The sequence below is a fragment of the Trichinella spiralis genome (assembly GCF_000181795.1).
Source record: "Trichinella spiralis strain ISS 195 chromosome Unknown Scfld1, whole genome shotgun sequence".
Lineage (NCBI taxonomy): Eukaryota > Metazoa > Nematoda > Enoplea > Trichinellida > Trichinellidae > Trichinella > Trichinella spiralis.
Window position 1 is genome coordinate 1,530,571 of NW_003526940.1, and position 20,023 is coordinate 1,550,593.

Consider the following 20,023-nt stretch of genomic DNA (forward strand, 5'->3'; position numbering starts at 1 on the left):
GCCTCTTATCCTGGTCATGCGATTGATCAGGTTTAAATATTCATCATTATTTTGTTTCATATCAACCTGTTCTGAATTTATCACTACAGCAGAGTCGATTATATCGCTACATGCAGGTTTGCCAGCTGCGCAATATCACGTCACATCCGAGACGTCAGAGTTTTCAAGCAGGATGGCAGTACACTTTATCCGTACTGGCGTTTGAAGGTCTGTATATATATATATATATATATATATTCATTCATTTATTTACAGATTTTTTGTATTGAATATTGTTAAAATTGTTTTCTTATTCTGTGCATGGATTGTGATTTTTATAGATGCATGCATGCTTTGTATTTTTTTGTTAGCTATGATTAATAAAATTATAAATCTTTTTTTTTCAATATTTAACTTATCAGTTTTTTCGACAAATCTATCTGTAGAAGTAGAAGAGGACTTGAATTGCGATCGATCGTGTTGATTTATTTTTTCTGCGAAATGAGAGATGAGAGAGAGAGAGAGAGAGAGAGAGAGAGAGAGAGAGAAAGAACGATATTATTGTTAAATAAAATTTGCAGGTTAAGTTTAAAGTTTTTGAAAAAATTGTACTTCATTGTTTAATCATGCCAATTTAATTTTTTTATCTTGTGAGAGAAAGAAAATTATCTTTCTTTTTTTCCCCATAAATTATCGTTCAATAAAGAATTAACCGGCTAAAAATTGTCATTGATATTTTATGTTTTTTCTATTTTGGAAATTATTTTTCAGCTTGAATAAAATGTAATATTTTCTTTTTCTTGTAGACAATTGAAGAGCATGAACAAGAAAGTGGTGTAAAATCGAAGGAGACGCGAAAATACGTTTTTAATTGTTTGGATGATATATCCCAGGTTAGAAATTATACGATATGTTCAAAGGAGGGGGGAATATATTGTGTGATTTTTGTAGGTGAATTTTTCCGTTGCATTAGAAGGAACCGATGCAGTCTGTGAACGGCTGGACCGTCAAGAATTCACAGACATGTTGCAAAAAATGCTCGCCGTTGACCAAGATCGACGCATCACTCCCAATGAAGGCTTGCAGCATAATTTCTTGCAACTTACCAACATGTTGGACTATTCCAACTGCAATTAGTGAGTTTTTTTGAAGACTATAATTAATTGTTGAAGTAAATGGGTATCGTGTTTATTTGTTCTCGTGTTTCAGCATGCAAAGGAGTATCCAGAGGATGAGCGTTTGCTCGAGAAATAGTAACATGTCGGCGAGATCTGCGTTGTATTCCGCTGATAATCGCACCGCAGCGACTGCTGGAACTGTCGCCGCTGCAGCCGCTGCCGCTGCCGCCGCTGTTGTGACAAGCTCGCAGCCAATTATCCCTTCCAATCTTACCAGCCAAATTACACAGGTTGTTGATTTTTGTGTTTTTGTTATTTATAAATTTATTTGTATAAAAATTTTTCAGGTGACATCTACGAGTGATTATCAGTCAAATGGTTTTGTGCAGTATCCGGCAGCACCTGTGCAACCTTTGGCACCGTATATAACATATCAGCCGCTGATGTTGCAGCATTCATTCAGTAAGTTGCATTTATACAATGAAAAATAGTATATTTAAGTCGATTATACCGCATTGAGTATTGCATGTCATACGTGCACTGAGTATCACAGGGGTTTTCCAGGGGGAAGGGGAGGGGAATTCTCTTTTCAAATTTGTAGATTCAGAATGGAATGAATTACATTACCCTCTCTGACCTCGTAGTGGACGTTTTTGTCTATTGAAATGGAAAAATTCACTGTGAAAATAATTGAAGAAAATGTACATGTATTAACATAATAATAAATTATATTTGCATTATTTGGAGCCAAACAGTTTGAAAAGGGAGGGGGAGGGGACAGTGACGTTCTGACAGACGGTGAAAAGGGTGCATTGGGGGAAAAAAGGTTGACACTACCCAGTGGAGTATCGGAATTTGAAGATGATCATTTACAAATTATACAACAGATTTGATTTTTGTAGTTCCGTCTCGTCATTTTGTTGGCATCATTGGTCCATCGTCCGCGTCGACTCCACTTTATCAACCTTTCGGACCGGTGTCGTTACCGTTGTCATTGGTAGACCCGCATATTGTATTGCCAGCTGCGGCAGCATGGCCGGATCGTTTGCTTTCTTGGCCAGTGGCCGCAGCGGCTGCGGCTGCAGCCGCGGTCAACGTGGCCGCGGCTCGCGGTGGACCGTCGTTGCAGGGTTTATTCAATGGAGCCACTGGCAACGCAGCCGATGTGGGGACTTTTTTAGTGCCTGCGGCAGCCTCCAGCGGAGTTGAGTCAGCTCATCAGACTGGCTTGAATAACAGTTATCATTATCTGACAAAGCTTGCTGGATCGGCTGCCTTTCCACAACAGCAGCAACAACAACTGCGAATTAATCCTACTACTGCTAATAATAATATGGTAAAAAAGTTTGAGATTAAAATTGATCCGTTGAAATAAAGTTATGCTCAAGAGAAGTCATCCTTTTTTAACAGGATGGATCTCTGTTATTTCAACAAACGAAAATTGAACCGGTTAGCATGACGACGTCCTTGTTGCAGCATGATAAGGAGGCGAATATATTTCCCGAAGCTAAATTATCCTGGTGAGAATGCAGTATACTTTTTTTTAATTTATAATTTATTCTTTTTTAAAATTATTTTTAGTTGTGCGGATGAAATGTTGTCTCAATTTGGGAAAAAGCAGTCGAAACTAGTTGCCGTCGAAGCAAATTCTTCTGGCAATTGCCAGGCGTCATCATCATTATCGTACAATACTGAAGACGACGAATCAAACAGCGAAATAAATAATAATTGGTAAATAAGTTTTATTTTTTTTTAAAAAATTATCATTTGTGCTTTGTTTTTTAGCATCGATTTGACTGTTGATTGTGACGATGGAAATGTTGAAAAGTATGATCAACAGTTGCCGATGATCAGTTCAAGTTTGGTCAATGGGGATGCTGCTGACAGTGGATCGTCAGGATCACATCCATCGGCTGTGTCAAGATGGGCTGGCAAAACCAAAGCCGTTGTACGTCCAATTAAAGTTGAACGAGCTAGAATTGTCGGTGATGCGGCGGCATTAGAATTGCACTTTCTTCCAGTTCCATGGTAATTTGCATTGATTGATTAATTAATTATTCATGAATGCAATTTTGCACGCGTTGATTTTCAGGCAATTGTACGGCAAGTGATTAATTTGAAGCAAATCAATGATATTTTTTGGTTGTTTTACCGGAAAGAATTTTTTCCTGTGTGCTTCATCTTTACATTTTCAACGTTCATGAATAATAATAATCCAGTACACACGTCTTGGATATATATATATATTTATATTTCTATTTTTCCGTTGTTTGTTCGTTTTTGATTTTTTGTCCCGTTGAAAGTGTGTATATTTGAAAGCTCGACCTGTTGACAAGAAGCAGTGGGGAAAAAAGTGGTCGTCGAGCTTGAGCTTTTCATTTTACCATTAGAAGAAAGGTGACATTTTAAACATATAAGCTGATATTTTCTCCTTGCCCATTCCACAGCACACCTCTTTGCACAATTTGTCGTTTTTTTTATTTCTGCTGATTTTCATTGTCTGAATATTTTTGCTTTTTTCTCGTTCTCTCGGTGTTCTGTTGTTCTTTTTTATTTTTCAAAGCAACAGTAAGAAAAAAAACTTTTTTGTTTTTTGGTAATCTGTGTTTCTGCAACAAGAAATGGAAGTGGGAAAGAATCTGAATCAGAAGAATTTTATTACCAGAAAACTTCCATCTCTTCACATTTTGTCTCTTGCTTTCCCCTCCCTCCCCCTCCCCCCATACCCATATCACGCAACGTTTAACCCCAATCGAATGATGTTTTATTGATGATTATCTTATTATTATTATTATCAATTTTTTGTAAAAAATGAAAGCGTATGTTGTTTTGTCGTATATATTGGTATTTTTTTATTGTTAGAGTTGAACTCGCTTTATCCGATCCAGTGGCACATTATATTACTGATTCTGATTTGTCGTTGCCTGCCGTCTGAGCTTTCATTTGTGATTGTTTTCTATTGTTTGAATGATAACTTTTTTAACTTTTAATCATTATTATTATTATTATTGTATAATACAGTCGGTTAGTGGGTTTATGTGCATTCATTGCGCGAAATGTTGCGTCATCACTGGTTTCTGGCGATCTCGTTGATCGATCATTTGAAATTATTATTAATAAAATAAGTATTTAAGTTGCATAGTTTGATGTTATATTTGTGTTAATTTATTTGCATTTTACGGTGCGTAAAATGAAGAAAAATCACTAAACACAAAGGGAAAGCAAGCAAGCTTCGATGCGTTCATCAATTGTGACGATTTGCAATAAAATAAAATGAAATCCGACGTTGACATTGCCAAGTATTGTTAAGAAAAAATATAAAAATGAGCAATGAACAATGCATCGTATTCAAATTAATAATGGAAAGAAAGTAAGCTCAATAAAATTGAATTTTATTATAAACAAAATGACAAACGTTGCTTTTGTAATTGTTTGCTGACGAGGTGATGTGTTTATTGCCTGATTGTATAGGGCATAGTTTGTGGAATTTTATTATCTCTCGGCTTTTGGTGTTTTGCTTGCACGCAAAAGTCATGTTTTGCATTTGAAATGCGATAAATAAATTTGAAATGCAATTTTTATTGCCATTCGCTATTGTTGGAGCATTTTTAATGGGTTCAAAAAATTGTAAATTGAAACTGTTTCTCGCATCTTCTTCTTCTTCAAGTCAGCTTCTTCGAAAGAACACTCCACTTCTCCAGAAAGCATGCTTTTTCAATTCGCACTGCTTCTTTATTTTTTCGATGTCGCATGTTCCGATGTGCCTGCCGAGAACTACCCAGTATGCTTTCCAGTTTTCGATTGAACTTTCATAAATATAAATTAATTTATTATTAACATTCAACAATAATTTTCTACATGATTTGACTTATTTCTAAGATTGGGCTGAAAACTAATTATAAGAATCACATCAATAACAAGCTCTACGACTATTTGCAAATGAAGTTCAGATGGCCAAATGGTGTTGTACCGTACACTTTCGTTGACACGCACGATTGGTTAGAAACCTGTGTCAAAGATGCAATGAAAACCATAGAAAATGTATCTTGTATTCGGTATGATTTTAGCTTATTTAACGTGAAATCAATGAGAAAATTTGTTTTACTTCATTTTCAGCTTTGTACCTTACAATGCAACGGTGCACGATTCAATTGGTTACATGTCGATTGGAACGATCCGAAAAGGGTGCAAATCGCATGTTGGTCGAGCGCCGGGCAAAGGTTCGCCATTTTTTCTGGCGCGGGGGTGTTGCAACAAGCAGGGCACCGTTCTGCATGAACTGATGCACACGTTGGGTTTCATCCACGAGCACAGCCGTCCGGACAGGAAAAGCTACATCGATATCAACAAGAATAATGTGGCCAAGGAGCATTGGAAAAATCTTAATAGAGAACATATTTGGGTAAGAATGCCCATCACCACAATGTACGACTACGACAGTGTGATGCACTATTCGCCGCATGCGTTCAGCAAGAACGGAGGTGTGGTCATTAAAGCGCCTAATAATCAAACGATTGGACAACGAGACCATCTCAGTATTTTGGACGTGTATAAGGTATGGTAAAATGTTGGGCAGTTAGGGGAGATTTTCTCTTTCCTTTTTGTATTTCAGATCAACACCCTCTACAAGTGTAAATCCTACTTGCAATGCTACGACAATTTAGAATTAAACGACTGCATAGAACAAGGATTGGTGAAGAAAAAATGTGCTGATCAAGATTGGGGTTTTGCAAATTGCAAACAGACTTGTGGTTTTTGCAGGCCGTTCCAGAAACCTTACAGGAGATATGGCGATTGCATAGATTTCTCTCCAATGTGTCCTTGGTGGGTCAAACAGGGTCTGTGCGGAAAACGTAAATTGGTCAATGAATGGTGCGAAAGATCTTGCAACCGATGTTAATACTGACAAATGAGATGAATTAGTCGAAAACAATTGTCAAAGCACACTTTATTATTCACAATATTTACAAAATTGAAATTTCAAATAACGTAATTCTCAATTTTCGTAAAATATTTAGTAAAATAATCAAACGAACCGCCTTTTCGATTTATTTGAACCGTTTCTTCCAAGTATGGCTTTTTCCATTTGAAATATCGAACAGCCTGAACAAAATTACCACAAAATACAGTTAGTTGCATTGAATAAAAAAGTTCTTCTTACTTTGACTGGTGTCGCTTTGGATTCTTTCAGTGTTATCAAGTATTTCAATTCTAATTTCATATTTTCTCCGTCCATTTCACCTTCTTCGATCATAGTTATACCTTGAAATAAAAATAATGAAACTTATTAATTTTTTTTTCAAATTCAAACTTACCTGTGTTTGTCGTGGAAGAAATGGAAACACCAATTGGATTGCTGGCCGGTTTTAAAGTCACAAACCCCAATGAGACATGCTGATCTCGTGGATTGGTTTTACTTGTTGTAACAGTGCTAAAATTATTATCATATCATATCATCACTAACAATGTTGCACTGATAATTGATAAAATTCAAACTAATAATTAATATTCAGCCGTGTACCTGAAATTTAAATACGGTGTGCCGAACATAAGAACCCGTTGATTGGCCACGGTAAGTTGTTCCTTGTAACCGTACTTTGCATTTACCATATTCAGCGGAAATGCCAAATCACGTCCATATTGCACCTCCCATTTTCCAAGTATCCACTGGAAAGGTTCAAGCAATGGAGGCAGAGGATCTTTGGTTTTTACTGAAGCAAAAATGTCCACAAGTGAGAATAATTGAAAAATAACATCAACATTGTAACAATCAGAAATATACCGGTACTGTTGACAAATTTGCACTGACCACAAGTAACCGCACAGTTGACGTCAAAAAATGTGGTCGCCGGGCGCATAATTTCGCATTTGTTTTGTTCACCCCAATGATCACAGCTTCCGTAAATATCTTGACATGGTCCTGAAAAGGTCATTCATCTATTCATTTCATAGGTTCAGAATAAAAACTGCGATGCGGAAAAAACTGAAATACACGACAAAGCCTACGTTTTCAAAATTTGTCAAGCTTACACATTATTGATCATGACGGATGACCTACATGATGCTGATTTATGAAATTGATAAAATCGGGATTAATGTTCTTAATTATTAATAATTATTGCAAATGTTCGTTATTTGTGCATAATTAAATAAATTGCTGACAGTATGTTGAAATGTAAAACAAAATTACTGTGACATTTTTCTCCCATATAGCCAGGTGAACAATAGCATGTATAAGAATTGAATTCACTTCTGCACAGAGCACCGTTGGCGCAAGGATTTGGCTTGCAATGATCAATTTCTAAATTTTTAAAATAAATCATTATTTATTTCATTTTATTGATGATTAGATGATAATTACTTTTTTCACAAAATTTGCCCGTAAATCCTGGCAAACACTGACAACGTTTTCCTAAATGATCTGCTACGCACACGCCGCCGTTGTTACAAGATGAGCTGAGACATTCGACTGCAATGAGCATTTCAAAATTGTAAAAAAACACCATTACTTATCGTTATTATTATTATTATTTAAAATTTCATACCGTCACAATACTGACCACTATAATCTGGATCACAATCACAAACATAACCATCTTCCTTGATAATGCATATTCCATATTTGCACTGGTGATGTTGACAGTAATTTTTCTCTGTATTTTCAATTTAATTTCAATTTTAATTTTAATTTTATCAATGAAAATTATTCAAAAAATTACTATCACAAACTGGACCGGTCCATTCCGGCTTGCATAGACATTGAAAGCGATCAATGTTATAAGTGTTGAGGCATTTACCACCATTTTTGCAAGGATTTTGTTTGCACCAATCTTTTGCTAAAATGCATAGCATTTAAAATATTGACGAATAATACAAATTTTGAATATATTAACATACATAAATCTAATTTTGGTCTGTCTCCATATTCAGATGATTCTGTTTCCTCGACTAATTTTTCCAATATGCTATTTGCTTTTTCATTTTCAGTAGTAAAATTCGATGCCTGAACGGTATACGGTGTAGATTTATTCAATCTTGGAAATTTTGGCAACAGCAAACCAGACTTTGGTTGCCAAAATGCCCAGTATTCTGACTTTTCTTTTATAACAGTAATTCTAAACACACATATAGATACAAGTGTAAATATAAAAATGTAACAAACCAGTTAATTATATACTGCTAAAAATGGTCAGCTACATTTAAATGTTGCACATTCTAGTCTTATGACCTTCTTCAAAACAGATGACTACAAAAAAATCATTTTGTTTCTTTTAAATTTAAGAACATTTTTCTACTTTTTATAATTTCACAATGTCCAGCATTTCTATAATATGTGCATTTTGGGAACAAAAGAAGAAAGGGAAAAATATTATTTTCTTTAATATTAAAATATATTCTAAATATTTTGATACAAAGTAACATTTCCATAATTTTGAAATTTATTATTTTTCTCAATTTCAAACTCTAGCACAGCTAAATAGACAAATATAAATATGGACCAGAAACGTATTTTTTACAAATTCAAAACCAGGAAATGTTAACCGCAACATTCAAGTGGAATAAATTTGTTCAATAAAATTACTTTAAATTATTTTGCATTACAATAAAGCTGGGATTTATTTTAAATATTCTGATTTGAAAAAACGTGATGCCTTAAAATAAAGCATGTTCACTATTAAACAGTTGAACTATAAAGCAAATAGCTTTTTATTTTAAATTTAACTGATATTTATGTTAATTTTGACTGCCGTTCTGCTTGCTATATTTCAAGCGTGCTAATTGCACAATTCATCAGATGGCCAACTTCTGAAATTATTACGCAATCTCATTTACTGCTGTATATTGCATATTGAAAACAACCCAAAATTTTATTTTTATTTTTCGTAATGCAATAAGTAAATAAATATTTTCATAGATCTTATAAAATGTATGGATCATTTTACATGGTTTTATTAAAATTTTAAGAATTCATTTCATCTTTAAATAATTTTTTGATTAGATTATATATATGGACATAAAGCATACTTACACAAATTGAATTGGTCCTTCGTTGCGCTTAGTGCGCCAGTTAGCTTCGATAATGTACTTGGGTCGGTCGTTGATATGCGTGATGGAGTTATTGCGATGGGAGGAACAATTTTGAAATTGAATCCCATAAGCGAGCCATTTATCAGTGTTTTCAAGAAACTCACCAGCTCTCAAATGGCCAATAACTGAACCATGTTTAGTTGCCAATCTTGCTTGAATGATAAAGCCACGAAAATGAACCGTACCGCTGAGTCGAACTAAACATGTAAAGAAGTTATGGAATTAAGAAGCCAGGAAGTGCACATTTATGCATATATATATGTGTGTGTGTGTGTGTGCAAAATATTATCATTTTTATTTTTACTTGTGTAAATTTTGTCTCCATATTCATTGATTGCATTGCCATCCGGGTCGATGACGGCAAAACGATACGGTGGTGTAGATTGTTGTGGCAGTCCATGGCTGATCTTACTCGGTCGCATCGTGTGTTGTGTAGAACAAGGTGCTCCATTAGGGTAAGCAGAGATGAACAATGTAAAAGTTAATCCGAGAAACAAAATTAAAACAACTTTTTTACACAAAAGGCCAATACCCAAGTTCATATCCATATGAACGTTGTGAAGATGCTATGCTGATGATGATGATGATGATGGTGGTGGTAATTGTGGTGTTGGTAGCAGACTGAAGCAGGTACAACGGACCAGAAGACGGCCATCTGCAGGTTATCTGAAACGGGTTAGTAGGGCGCAAGAATATTTCAATGTCTTCAAAGAAAAATACACTACGCAAAGCTACTATTGTTGTTGACTGGAATTCAACTGAGAAAAAATATTACCAATGTAAATTCTATTAAAATATGCATATACTGACATATATATACATCCATGCATTGGTACATACATACACAGATACGTAGATACATAGATACATAGATACATACATACATACATACATACGCACATATATATGCATACACTTTTAATATTTTCTTTTCTTAATCTTTTAACATTCGTTTTTTAATATTTTTGCTTTTGTCTATTTTGCCATGCGCATACCAAAACATGGTTGTACACTGATTGTTAAGATTTATGCGCCATTTCTTTTCCTTGCTTTTATTAAAAAATTTTCTTTGTTAACTATACAGTTTACAAACAGTGACAAATCTATGAAAAGCGGTTTTCCTCTTTGAATCATATCAGACCGCCAGCAAGGCGCCAAATGGCAAATACGATTGACACATTCCGGTCATACACAGAGTCAAAATGACCATTCATCTTTAATAAATTGTCCATCTTTTGAAAAGTTTTAATTTCACACTCATGCACAAGCTTCTTTTCAAATTTTACATCAGTTTAAAAATATGTTATTTCACGATATGATAACTATCTGCTAACTTTATTCCATTACAATTAAACAACTGTTTGCAAGATTAACGAGAACTAATATTTTATTCCGTGTATGGAATACAAACCTGCCAATAATTTTATTTGTGACAATGAAAAATGCTCAACTATAACCTTCTTTAAGAAATATACCATCAACAGTATATAAATTAAGTGAAAATTAAAAAGAAATTTTTTGAAGCAATTTTCATTATTTCTCAAATTAGGAAATATTTCTTACAACAAATAATTACAACACAACTCTGAATTTTGTTATAGAAAATAAAATTAGGACGTGCAAAGGACGCTTTCGTCCTGATTACGTGGAAGCTGCTCTGAATAGAAACATCTATGACGTAACCACATATTTTTCTTCGCCATGACACATTGTAAGATGCCAATAAAATGTAAAGACTTTCATCAAATAAATATCAGCATAATAAAGAATATAACATCACAGATCATTTCAAATTAAAATTTGTCATTTTAAATTATTCCTAAAAAGGATTTTATCTAACTATCATTTGAACTCTATGAAAACTTTAAAAAAAGTAAGTTCTTATAAAGCTGCTGTAGAAAAATGTTACTTTAATATGCATTTTATAATTTAAAATGCAAACTTATTATAGGAAGTTTCCAGTATAGTTTCTTTTGTGCGCTGATCAATATTTTATATTCACACAGTTTATATATAATAATGCCAAGAATGTAAACAATAATTATATTACGCCAACATCATCATTCATGCATTAAAAGTAGAATTTATTACATTACTGCATTTTTTAAATATAATACAAATTGTTTATTAACAAATTATTCATCAATAGCATTAGAAGAAGTTAAATGTATACTGTAATTAAAATTTTCAAATCGACTGTACTTGACTATTTGACAGTAAGAACCAGTCTAACGTGGAATATATCATATCGTTATTTTTAATTGTTTCATTATAAAAAGTTTATGTCAAATGAAACAGTGAATAACTGTCATGGAATGGCTTTATTTGCTTTGGCGAAATTTTTTTTTATTTCCCATTGAATTGTTCTACAAATTACGCCCGAGAAACCTTCACTTCTGAACATTCTTCATTTTGAATAAAACTTTTCCGTTTGCTTTCCCCATTGTTCTTCGTGGAAATGAGCAGCGACAATTCCTTTATTGCGAGAAATTGGGAAGGTGTGTATCATCATGATTTATAGGTTATAAATGCGCTATTATAAGCATGATTAATGCAAGATATCTGAAGTTTCTATGATTATGAATACATTGCATGTACGAAATGGATACATGACTTTATTATTTGTGAAAATATTGTAATATTTTGTTTAAATAATTTCACTGTGATGCATTACCTTTTATATTAGTATATTTTTGAATTTTATTATTCAGAGCTTCGAAGAAGAGCAAGAAGTTTGGAAAGTGATATAAATACAAAACTGCTCAACTTTAGTAAATTGGGCTCTAGTTTAGGTGGCCCGCCGCAACTGGGTGTCATAACTGATTCAGAGTAAGTGTTCGATATCAATATTCACATATCAAATTAATATAAATTGAATCTTAGAAGACGTGATTCGGAATATCTGTCCACTTCCCAAAATCGGTTCGAAACTCTTTCTCTGGACATCCAAACGATGTTAGACAAAGTTTGTATAACTTTGACAATTATAGGGTTTAATTTCTTTCCATCAGTTATTGGCATTTTAACATTCTATTTACATTTCTGTACATTTGTTAAGTGTTTGAAATTAATGCGATATAATTTATTTGGAGTTGCTTCCTTTTTATTTTTTAATGATAAATGTAATAAATAAATTGCACAGAACAGATTTTGCACAAAGAAAAGGGTTAAGAGAAACAATTAAACCAGATTGCATCTACAGTAAAAGAATTTCAGGTAGACATGCAAAATAAAATTAAGAAGTTTAAATATTATTTAGAAAGTATTTCTTACTATTGTCTTATAAATATGTAAAAGATATATCTTATATTGAAGTTATATTTTTATTTTTTTAGTTAAACGATATTAACGAGCAGATGTCAGATTTGATCAGAGGCAGTGCATACGTTAAAAATCCAGCTGTATGTCACACATTGGAACGGCATCGTGACATTTTACTAGATTATAGTCATGAATTTAAACGAACTCATGCAAATATTAAAGTTTTATTAGAACGGGAAGTTTTATTCACTTCTTCGATTGGTGATGTCGGGTAAGTTGAGGCATTTGACGAAAATGAAGCGAAATTATTATTTAAATTGAAATGTTTAAGTGAATGTAAAATTAATTTGAGCAATGATGGCTTGAATAATAGAAAGAGTGATTTTTTACTCAAAGAACATGATCATATAAAGAGGTAAAGTTTATTTTTTTTGCTTTATAATTTCAAAGCTCTTTATTTTTGACTTTTTTTGTTTTAGCTCTGATCGACTACTGGACGATCAAATTGGGTTGTTTTACAGTTTTATTTTATATTATGTCAATGTGATTAAAGTCATGTTTAATTTAGAATTGCATTGGCGACAAAAGAATCGTTGCTTAATCAGAAGCTTGGCCTTAAAGGTGTGGCGAAGAAACTGAACACACTGACTAGTAATGAAAAACTAACGAAAAAAACTGTTTTATTGGAATGTGTTTTTTCAGAACGTTATCCCGCCGTGCATAGTGTGATGCAAAAAATTCACATGAGAAAACGCCGTGATGTTATAATTCTCGCTTCGGTCATTGTCATTTGTTTCATTGTTATATTTTTGTATGGTATAAACTGATTGAATAGCTAGCTAGTTTAAAAAGGAGACAAAACTGAACATGCATAATCAGAATGCCAGAAAGTACTGCAAAAAATTTTGATTTCTTATTTATAAGTTGGTTTGTTTTGGCAAGCTGTCAACAAACAACTTACAGCACTCAACATTGAAGTGCTTCAGATCAGGATAGGAATCAATGCGGTCCTATGTTTGGGATATTGGCTGTACTTATGCCTGTACCAATCATGGGTGATTTTGGCAGCTATGATTTGATTTGTGTAAACAAAAATGAGCACATAACACCAAACATTCCAAGTCATTCGTTGACAAAGCCACACAGACAAGTATATCAGTATTTCGAACAAGAAATGTGGACATGATACAAAGTCGAACCATCCTCCGTGTATGATGGCATGTTCATGACTGACGATGTTACCTGAAAAAGTGCCGGTGCACGGTTAGAATGGGAAAGTTGTGAGTGAAGTTTGGAAGTATAAAAAGAAAAGGTAAAACCTAAATTGTTGCGTCTTGCTGCTGCTAATATCAAAAAGCACTGATGTTGCATGTAACTTGACCAAAGAAACAAGAACAGACCGAACATTTGAACGCTGGTCATGAATGCATACGACTGCGCGGGAACATATCCTGAAAGGGGGAAAGTATAACCATTATTATAGCGTTGAGTTATTTTTGTTATTGTTGCTTGAATTTTACGGTCGTTTGGTATGAATTTCGGTGCCTCGACTAGAACAGAAAATGGCATCAAGATGTAATAAATCAACCCGAGAAGGTAATGCCAGCAGTTCATCTTGCTATCTGAATAGACGCTAATAAAAGCGCTTTCATAGAATCTTCGAATCGCGTGAAACCAAAGCAAAATGCTGCAAAGAAGTACAGTCTGTTCGTTGAGTCTTGGCGAGATCTCTGCTATCAGAGAAATACACATACTTGAATGTAGTTTTTATTTATTAAAAGAATAAATTAAGAAATTGAATACCCATATTTAAATTATTTCCACTCCGAACAGGTTTGCGTAATAAAAGCAGCATTTCTTGAAATGATTTCGAAATCAAACCGTTCGCAATGTAACAGTGAAACACGTTGAACAATGTATAGCTTGTCGTGATCACAGCAACAATGTAGAAATGAGTGAACCATCTTAAATATGAAGAAAGTTAAAAATAATAAAGCAACTGTAGAATCAGAAAATCAAAATGTTCAACTTTTAACTGCAGAATTTTAATATTTTTTCCACATAACTAACACACTACATCATTCATCGATGAGACAACTTGAACGACAATTTAAAAATCCAACTAAAAATTGCTCATAAATGGTTGAAAATGAAAAATAATTCATGTGTCAAAAATGATCACTGGCAGAAAAGTGAAAAAAATGAATTCTTATATTTACGTGCAGTACACTGGATGAAATTGCAGAACAGAAAATATTTATAACTAAAGAAACAGATTTTTTCAAATTAATAACATTAGTTATTTTTGTGAAGAAAAATATTTCTGAAAATTCAAAAGATTGTGTTCCGGACAAAACGGCGCCGTCCTCCTCAACGTGACGTCATGTAAGCGTGCCCAAAAAACGGTTCGGACAGGAATACTGTAGACCAACTACCCTGAAAATCATTATCGCGCCGATCTGACAACCGGGGTCTGGGGTAAAAGGGACCCCATGGTGCGTAAAACATTAGCTGGTTGTTCGGCAAACAACGGCTTCTTGCACAAACAATCTCAACGGCACGTTATCAGATCTAGGGAAGCAGCGTGGTGATAAAGTCACTCAGATAAGCCATCGACGTGGTGGGCGCAGTGGTGAACAAGCGGAAAAAACTTCACAAGTAAGGCCTGACAGAAGCTAGATCGGCGCCCAGATAGCGCGCACGTCACATCCTGCGGACCATGCGGCGACTCTGTCGTTCCATTGGTAGTTCACGCTGGACACCCGTAGGGCCGCTAACCCCCGGGCTCTATATACAGGGTCAAGGACAGCGCCACGAGTTGTTTAGCAGTTGACGAGTGTGAAATATCGAGTGAAATATTGAGCTGAGAGCAGAGAAGAGCAGACTTGTTTGCAGTTGAAGAGCTGCGTTGTTGGAATTTGGAGTGACGCAGCGAAGGAAGACGATCTTGTGTGCAGTTCGGTATCGCCCCCTGTTCGGTTTTACGTTTAGTAAACATTGCGATTAATCGACGGAGTTTGCTTTAACGCGCTTGTTTGTGAACGCGAGTGATCGCCATTGGCTAGCCATTATAGAATTGGAAGAGAAAACATACAGTCAACTAATTCTGAACTGACAAGAAAGTTGTCAGTCCACAAAACCTGAGCATCAGTATCGACAGAGCCCTATTTGTCGGTATATTTTCTGGTCCTCTGAGCCAGATTCATCTCAGGAGAACGATCTGCGGACAGGGAAGTCAAGGATGGCGTCTGCAGCGAGACCAATATCGAAGAAGCTGGCCGCAAACAAGTATCGGCTGAGCCGACTTTTGGAGGAGTTGGACGAACTGTGCATAGATCCCGTTGACGTCAATGAGATCGAGGAGCAGATTGCCATGACTGAACCACTATACGTCGAGACCGAAGCTCTCCAGACCGAGTGGGAGAAGACCCTGAAGGATGAAGAGATGCGGAGCGCATCCGAGGACTGGTCGAAGTGTCAAAAGCGCTTCCGACAGCTGAAAGCTCGAGCGCACGTCCTGGTTCAACAGGCGCAAAGGGAACGACTGACCGATAGCGACAGCAGCAACCCCGGCAGAGTTGCCGTGCAGGCAGAAAATTGGAACCTGCCGGAACTGGTGCCTCCGCAGTTTTCCGGGGAAGTGATGGAATTCCCCAACTTCTGGGCTCAATTTGAAGCGATCATTCACTCGAGAAGCGACCTGGACGCCGCCACGAAGTTCGTCTATTTACTGTCGTACGTTGAAGGGAAGGCGCGGAGCGCCATTGATGGAATTCCCATCACTGCGGCAAATTACACGCACGCGGTGGAGATTCTTAAGTCTCGATTCGACCGGCCTGAGATGTTAGTGCGTGAACACATCAAGGCACTGTGGAAAGCAACACCGTGCAGCAAGATGACGAAGCAGGGCATCCATTCCTTGGTGGATGAGATCAGAAACCATCTGATATGTCTCACGGCGTTGGGCAAGGATCCTTACGCCGGCAGCTTCCCTGTGAGCGAAGCCTTGATGCCCATACTCAAGGAGAAGTTCCCTCCTGAGTTGCAGAGGGCATGGAATCTTAACGTGGATTCAAAGTCAGAAACCTACGACAACTTGAGAAAATTCCTGGATTTCGCTCAACGGGTGGCAGACACACTCGCTGAAGAAAGACTCCGAGAACCCGAGTTAAGGAGGCAAGACAGGACAACCCGTCCGAAGCGAAGCAGCAGAAGACGCACTACGTCGTCTGCGGCCGCGCTCCCACCCACTACTCGCTGTCCCTTTTGCCAAGGTGGGCATGAGGCGGCTGCCTGTGAAGAGTTCCTCACGGCAGACCTCTCCACAAGAATGACAATGGTACGTAAAAAGGGCGTCTGTTTCAATTGCTTGCAGAGCGGCCACCGGGCACAGACTTGTCGCAATAGACGACGATGTGCAGTGGTTGGGTGTGGACGGGCCCATCACGAGCTCTTGCATTGAAGGAAGCCGACCGAGCAGCTCGGTTACATGAACCAGGCAACTTGCACGGCTGCATATCCGCCAATGGAGGCACGCAAGGGGTACGCCTTCAAGCTCTGCGTGCGCGCGCATACGTTGTCAACTACCGTTTGCATCTGTAAAATCTATTTTTTTTATTTATCATTGTATAATGCACAATAAAGCGCTTGTTTGTGAACGCGAGTGATCTTCATTGGGTAGCCATTATGGCATTTGTCGGCCCGGAAGAAGAACACACAGTCCACTTCTCAACTGACAAGAGATTTGTCAGCCCACAGAACCTGAGTATCAGTATCGACACAGGCCGATTTGTCAGTACAGATTGCAATAAATTATTCCATCACAAAGTAGCAAAAATGGTTCAGTTACAATACATGAAATTAGATAAGTGACAACTTCGTTGTAATCAAAATATATTTCAAAATACTTTTGTTTAAATAAGAAAAGTTATATTGGAAATTATGAAAATTGGGCAGAAACAATTTCTGATTTATTACCTTTTTGGAACTTGAATTAATTCCCACTTACTGTGGCAGCCAACAGACAATGACTTTCCGTATTTGAAACAATTGTTCAACAGTGTGCTGAATTTTGGGAATTTTATGATAATCAGGCCTGGAAAAAGAACAATTGCCGTGCAAACGAGCCAGAATGCTTCAATCCAACTAATTAACATTGAATCGTGATGCAAAGGAAGAAACTAATTCACTGAATTGATAATTAATTGCAAAAATAACCATCTAAGAAAGCTTTTTGTAGCGATTTTCAAGAACAATTAATTTTGCTTTTTGGAAATAAAAAATTTTAATGAAAAATAAATATGATTCTGACAATTCATTTTTTGAACAATTCATATTCTACAGATTATAATAAGATACGGTATATTACAAAAATAAAAATTTAAAATCAAGTTGTAAAGTGAAATTGCAACCTGACTTTCTAATAATAAATAGTCATTTATGAGTTTATTAATATTTATTTATTATTAAATAAATTTTCTCGGTAATGTTTCTTATAATTCGTATGTTGATAAACAGTAAAACCTGCAAGTTTTTTATTTACTGTAGATGGAAAGATTTTTTAGCCAATGAAGTATTTAGATTTAATTATTTTTTTATTATTGTTTTTTATGCGTATTACAAATGCAGCTAACAAATTTGAAAAATTTAATTTTTGTGATTTTGAATCATTCAATGAAGATGCTCTACCTGATTCGCCACTGATTCCGTGCAATTTTTTGTAAGCAACATATCAGTCGTATGTAATTGAATAATATCTGCAGTTTTTGTAGATTTTATTTTAATGACTATTTATGAATATGGGCGTAAGGAATATTTAAAATAATGTTTTGCTTAGTTTATGACTTTTAAAATTTTCTTGTTCCACTTGGTTGCTCTTTTGTGATTTTATAACATTTTCATATACTGTTTTATTTATTTTATAATTATATCTTTTATTTAATTTTTTGAAAATCTGTTTTTCTAAAACACGTCTGATGCAATGATGCTAAAGTACAATTATTTTTATTTGTGTTAGTTTTGGCTATAATGAAGAATTGTGTATTCTATATGTTGAAAATATTAGAATTTTTTTTCTTAAATATATGTTTTTGTAATGTATTTAATAAAGTTTTGTTTTTTATTCAGTTAATTCTAGGTTTGGTGATCTTATTGTTTTTCACATTTTTCTTTATTATCAATTTAGACCGGAAGAATTCATCGTCTGCGATCCTCCACTTGATTTGGCTGGAAATGAAACGGCAAAAGAAATTCTCGGTTATGGATGTTTAAAAGTGAGATATTTTATTCAATTAGACATTAATGAAATGTTCATATTCATAGTTCGGAGGAGTCAATTCTCAGGACGTAGAGTTAACAGCGTTGAAATGTCAAGCATTACCATGCATTGAATGCCAAGGTCCCAGAACTTTTCTTCGACAAGGTTTCCCTTGTTTACGGTAATGATTATTCAAATTTTTAACACGAAGAAAGAAAATAGCTCTATGTTTAATATTACAGCTACAATGGTCACTATTTTTTGAGTGCTTTGCTGTATTCTATTTTTCTGGGCTTTTTTGCAGTCGATCGATTTTATCTCGGCTATGCTGGAATAGGAGTTGGAAAATTGATGACTTTAGGTGGACTTGGAGTTTGGTGGTTGGTGGATATTGGTCTTCTAATTTCAGGTCTTTATCTTCCAGAAGATGGATCTAGTTGGATGCCGTATTACTAAAATGCTATTTAGAAAATGGTCTCTGTAAAATAATTGAAATATCAATACTGCATGTCTGTTGTAATATCTTTTATTATTTGCAGTAAAGTATTTGATATTGCCAGTAATTTCTTTTTGTTTTCGTATGAGCGTCATATTATATTTTTATCCTGTGATAACCTGTGATTTCAAAATATTAAATGAATTTGAAACAGAAGATGTACAAAGTGCTGCGACTGTCGACAAAGCGACTTTTCCACCGAAATTATGATGTATACCAAATTCGCAGATATAGCATTATTGGTAGCGTAATTATTGCACTTTAAATTTCTTTTATTTTAAATTTCGCGATGAAATAGAAGCTGTGAATGTTTTTGATTTTTAAATGTTGCAGAAAATGAACAATTACGAAGAAAATTAAAGAATGGGATATTCAATCAGTCGATGCACAGAATGCAAGTTAAACGTTTGCTTCAAACCACCACATCAGTGTTGGCTGTGGCTGAATCTGAATGCAATTCACCGATTGGTATTATTATTTTTGATTTGACTGTTTTGTAAAATTTAATTTTCATTTATTATTGTGTAATGCACAATAATCTAATGATCAGCAATCTGCTTGATGACGTTAGACTGTTGTTGTTAACATTTTCAGAAAAGCATGAATTTCGCGCGGAAACTCGAATGTTACTTGACGTGGTGGCAAACTCTTTATATTCACACAAAGAAGTAAGCATTTTGTTTGTTTATTATTTCTTGTCCATAATTTGATGATGTTCAGGTATTTGTGCGTGAGTTGATATCGAATGCAAGTGATGCGTTGGAAAAATTGCGGGCTTTGCAAGCGACCAATGCCACCGATATCCAAACAGTGGATGAGCTGAAA

At 35.2% G+C, this 20,023-nt stretch overlaps 7 protein-coding genes across 7 annotated transcripts; 5 read left to right on the plus strand and 2 right to left on the minus strand.

Moving 5' to 3' along the window:
- Positions 1-89: 89 nt before the first annotated feature.
- Tsp_07484a (putative kinase domain protein) lies at positions 90-3,129 on the plus strand (the record flags this gene model as incomplete). Its single annotated transcript, XM_003381750.1, has 12 exons — positions 90-207; positions 402-427; positions 561-572; positions 786-872; positions 931-1,091; positions 1,189-1,387; positions 1,445-1,559; positions 1,599-1,652; positions 1,845-1,937; positions 2,000-2,441; positions 2,679-2,780; positions 2,883-3,129. Coding segments are annotated over 12 exons (1,656 nt in total), but the record flags the coding sequence as incomplete, so codon positions are not given.
- A 1,907-nt stretch (positions 3,130-5,036) lies between these two features.
- Tsp_07483 (embryonic protein UVS.2) lies at positions 5,037-5,899 on the plus strand. The gene is given in 4 exon segments (XM_003381751.1): positions 5,037-5,152; positions 5,214-5,652; positions 5,710-5,848; positions 5,859-5,899. 4 exon segments carry the CDS (start codon positions 5,037-5,039, stop codon positions 5,897-5,899), a joined length of 735 nt encoding a protein of 244 aa, XP_003381799.1.
- Positions 5,900-6,077: 178 nt separating this feature from the next.
- On the minus strand, positions 6,078-9,607 carry Tsp_07482 (putative ShTK domain protein). The gene is made up of 12 exons (XM_003381752.1): positions 9,490-9,607; positions 9,127-9,382; positions 7,995-8,212; positions 7,817-7,933; positions 7,643-7,750; positions 7,459-7,566; positions 7,288-7,398; positions 6,880-7,017; positions 6,634-6,808; positions 6,413-6,528; positions 6,259-6,359; positions 6,078-6,200 (listed from the first exon to the last, which is right to left on the minus strand). Exons 1-12 carry the CDS (start codon positions 9,605-9,607, stop codon positions 6,078-6,080), a joined length of 1,689 nt encoding a protein of 562 aa, XP_003381800.1.
- Positions 9,608-11,643: 2,036 nt separating this feature from the next.
- Positions 11,644-13,442, plus strand: Tsp_07481 (golgi SNAP receptor complex member 1). Its single transcript, XM_003381753.1, has 9 exons — positions 11,644-11,683; positions 11,897-12,014; positions 12,069-12,150; positions 12,521-12,717; positions 12,778-12,861; positions 12,926-12,955; positions 13,015-13,097; positions 13,149-13,225; positions 13,371-13,442. Exons 1-9 carry the CDS (start codon positions 11,644-11,646, stop codon positions 13,440-13,442), a joined length of 783 nt encoding a protein of 260 aa, XP_003381801.1.
- A 159-nt stretch (positions 13,443-13,601) lies between these two features.
- On the minus strand, positions 13,602-14,060 carry Tsp_07480 (conserved hypothetical protein). The gene has a single exon (XM_003381754.1). It carries the CDS (start codon positions 14,058-14,060, stop codon positions 13,602-13,604), a length of 459 nt encoding a protein of 152 aa, XP_003381802.1.
- Positions 14,061-15,687: 1,627 nt separating this feature from the next.
- On the plus strand, positions 15,688-19,158 carry Tsp_07479 (TM2 domain-containing protein 2). Its single transcript, XM_003381755.1, has 5 exons — positions 15,688-16,785; positions 17,091-17,314; positions 18,583-18,718; positions 18,768-18,883; positions 18,945-19,158. The coding sequence occupies exons 1-5, from the start codon at positions 15,688-15,690 to the stop codon at positions 19,156-19,158; spliced, it is 1,788 nt and encodes a 595-aa protein (XP_003381803.1).
- A 179-nt stretch (positions 19,159-19,337) lies between these two features.
- Tsp_07478 (putative chaperone protein HtpG) lies at positions 19,338-20,008 on the plus strand (the record flags this gene model as incomplete). Its single annotated transcript, XM_003381756.1, has 4 exons — positions 19,338-19,445; positions 19,561-19,666; positions 19,793-19,866; positions 19,919-20,008. Coding segments are annotated over exons 1-4 (378 nt in total), but the record flags the coding sequence as incomplete, so codon positions are not given.
- Positions 20,009-20,023: the final 15 nt, after the last annotated feature.

What these genes read in the sequence shown, in the direction of transcription:
- Tsp_07483 (XM_003381751.1), top strand. Translation starts at nt 5,037, where the DNA reads ATGAAGTTCAGATGGCCAAATGGTGTTGTACCGTACACTTTCGTTGAC. An exon ending in GAAAATGTATCTTGTATTCG is followed by an intron (nt 5,153 to 5,213) that starts GTATGATTTTAG and finishes CTTCATTTTCAG; the next exon opens with CTTTGTACCTTACAATGCAA. An exon ending in GTATTTTGGACGTGTATAAG is followed by an intron (nt 5,653 to 5,709) that starts GTATGGTAAAAT and finishes TTTGTATTTCAG; the next exon opens with ATCAACACCCTCTACAAGTG.
- Tsp_07482 (XM_003381752.1), bottom strand. Translation starts at nt 9,607, where the DNA reads ATGCGACCGAGTAAGATCAGCCATGGACTGCCACAACAATCTACACCA. An exon ending in GACCGGTCCAGTTTGTGATA is followed by an intron (nt 7,751 to 7,816) that starts GTAATTTTTTGA and finishes TTGAAAATACAG; the next exon opens with AGAAAAATTACTGTCAACAT. An exon ending in TAGTGGTCAGTATTGTGACG is followed by an intron (nt 7,567 to 7,642) that starts GTATGAAATTTT and finishes TGCTCATTGCAG; the next exon opens with TCGAATGTCTCAGCTCATCT.
- Tsp_07481 (XM_003381753.1), top strand. Translation starts at nt 11,644, where the DNA reads ATGAGCAGCGACAATTCCTTTATTGCGAGAAATTGGGAAG. An exon ending in TATTGCGAGAAATTGGGAAG is followed by an intron (nt 11,684 to 11,896) that starts GTGTGTATCATC and finishes TTTATTATTCAG; the next exon opens with AGCTTCGAAGAAGAGCAAGA. An exon ending in ATGTTATAATTCTCGCTTCG is followed by an intron (nt 13,226 to 13,370) that starts GTCATTGTCATT and finishes CTTATTTATAAG; the next exon opens with TTGGTTTGTTTTGGCAAGCT.
- Tsp_07480 (XM_003381754.1), bottom strand. Translation starts at nt 14,060, where the DNA reads ATGAACTGCTGGCATTACCTTCTCGGGTTGATTTATTACATCTTGATG.
- Tsp_07479 (XM_003381755.1), top strand. Translation starts at nt 15,688, where the DNA reads ATGGCGTCTGCAGCGAGACCAATATCGAAGAAGCTGGCCGCAAACAAG. An exon ending in CAATACATGAAATTAGATAA is followed by an intron (nt 17,315 to 18,582) that starts GTGACAACTTCG and finishes AGTTAATTCTAG; the next exon opens with GTTTGGTGATCTTATTGTTT. An exon ending in TCGGTTATGGATGTTTAAAA is followed by an intron (nt 18,719 to 18,767) that starts GTGAGATATTTT and finishes TCATATTCATAG; the next exon opens with TTCGGAGGAGTCAATTCTCA.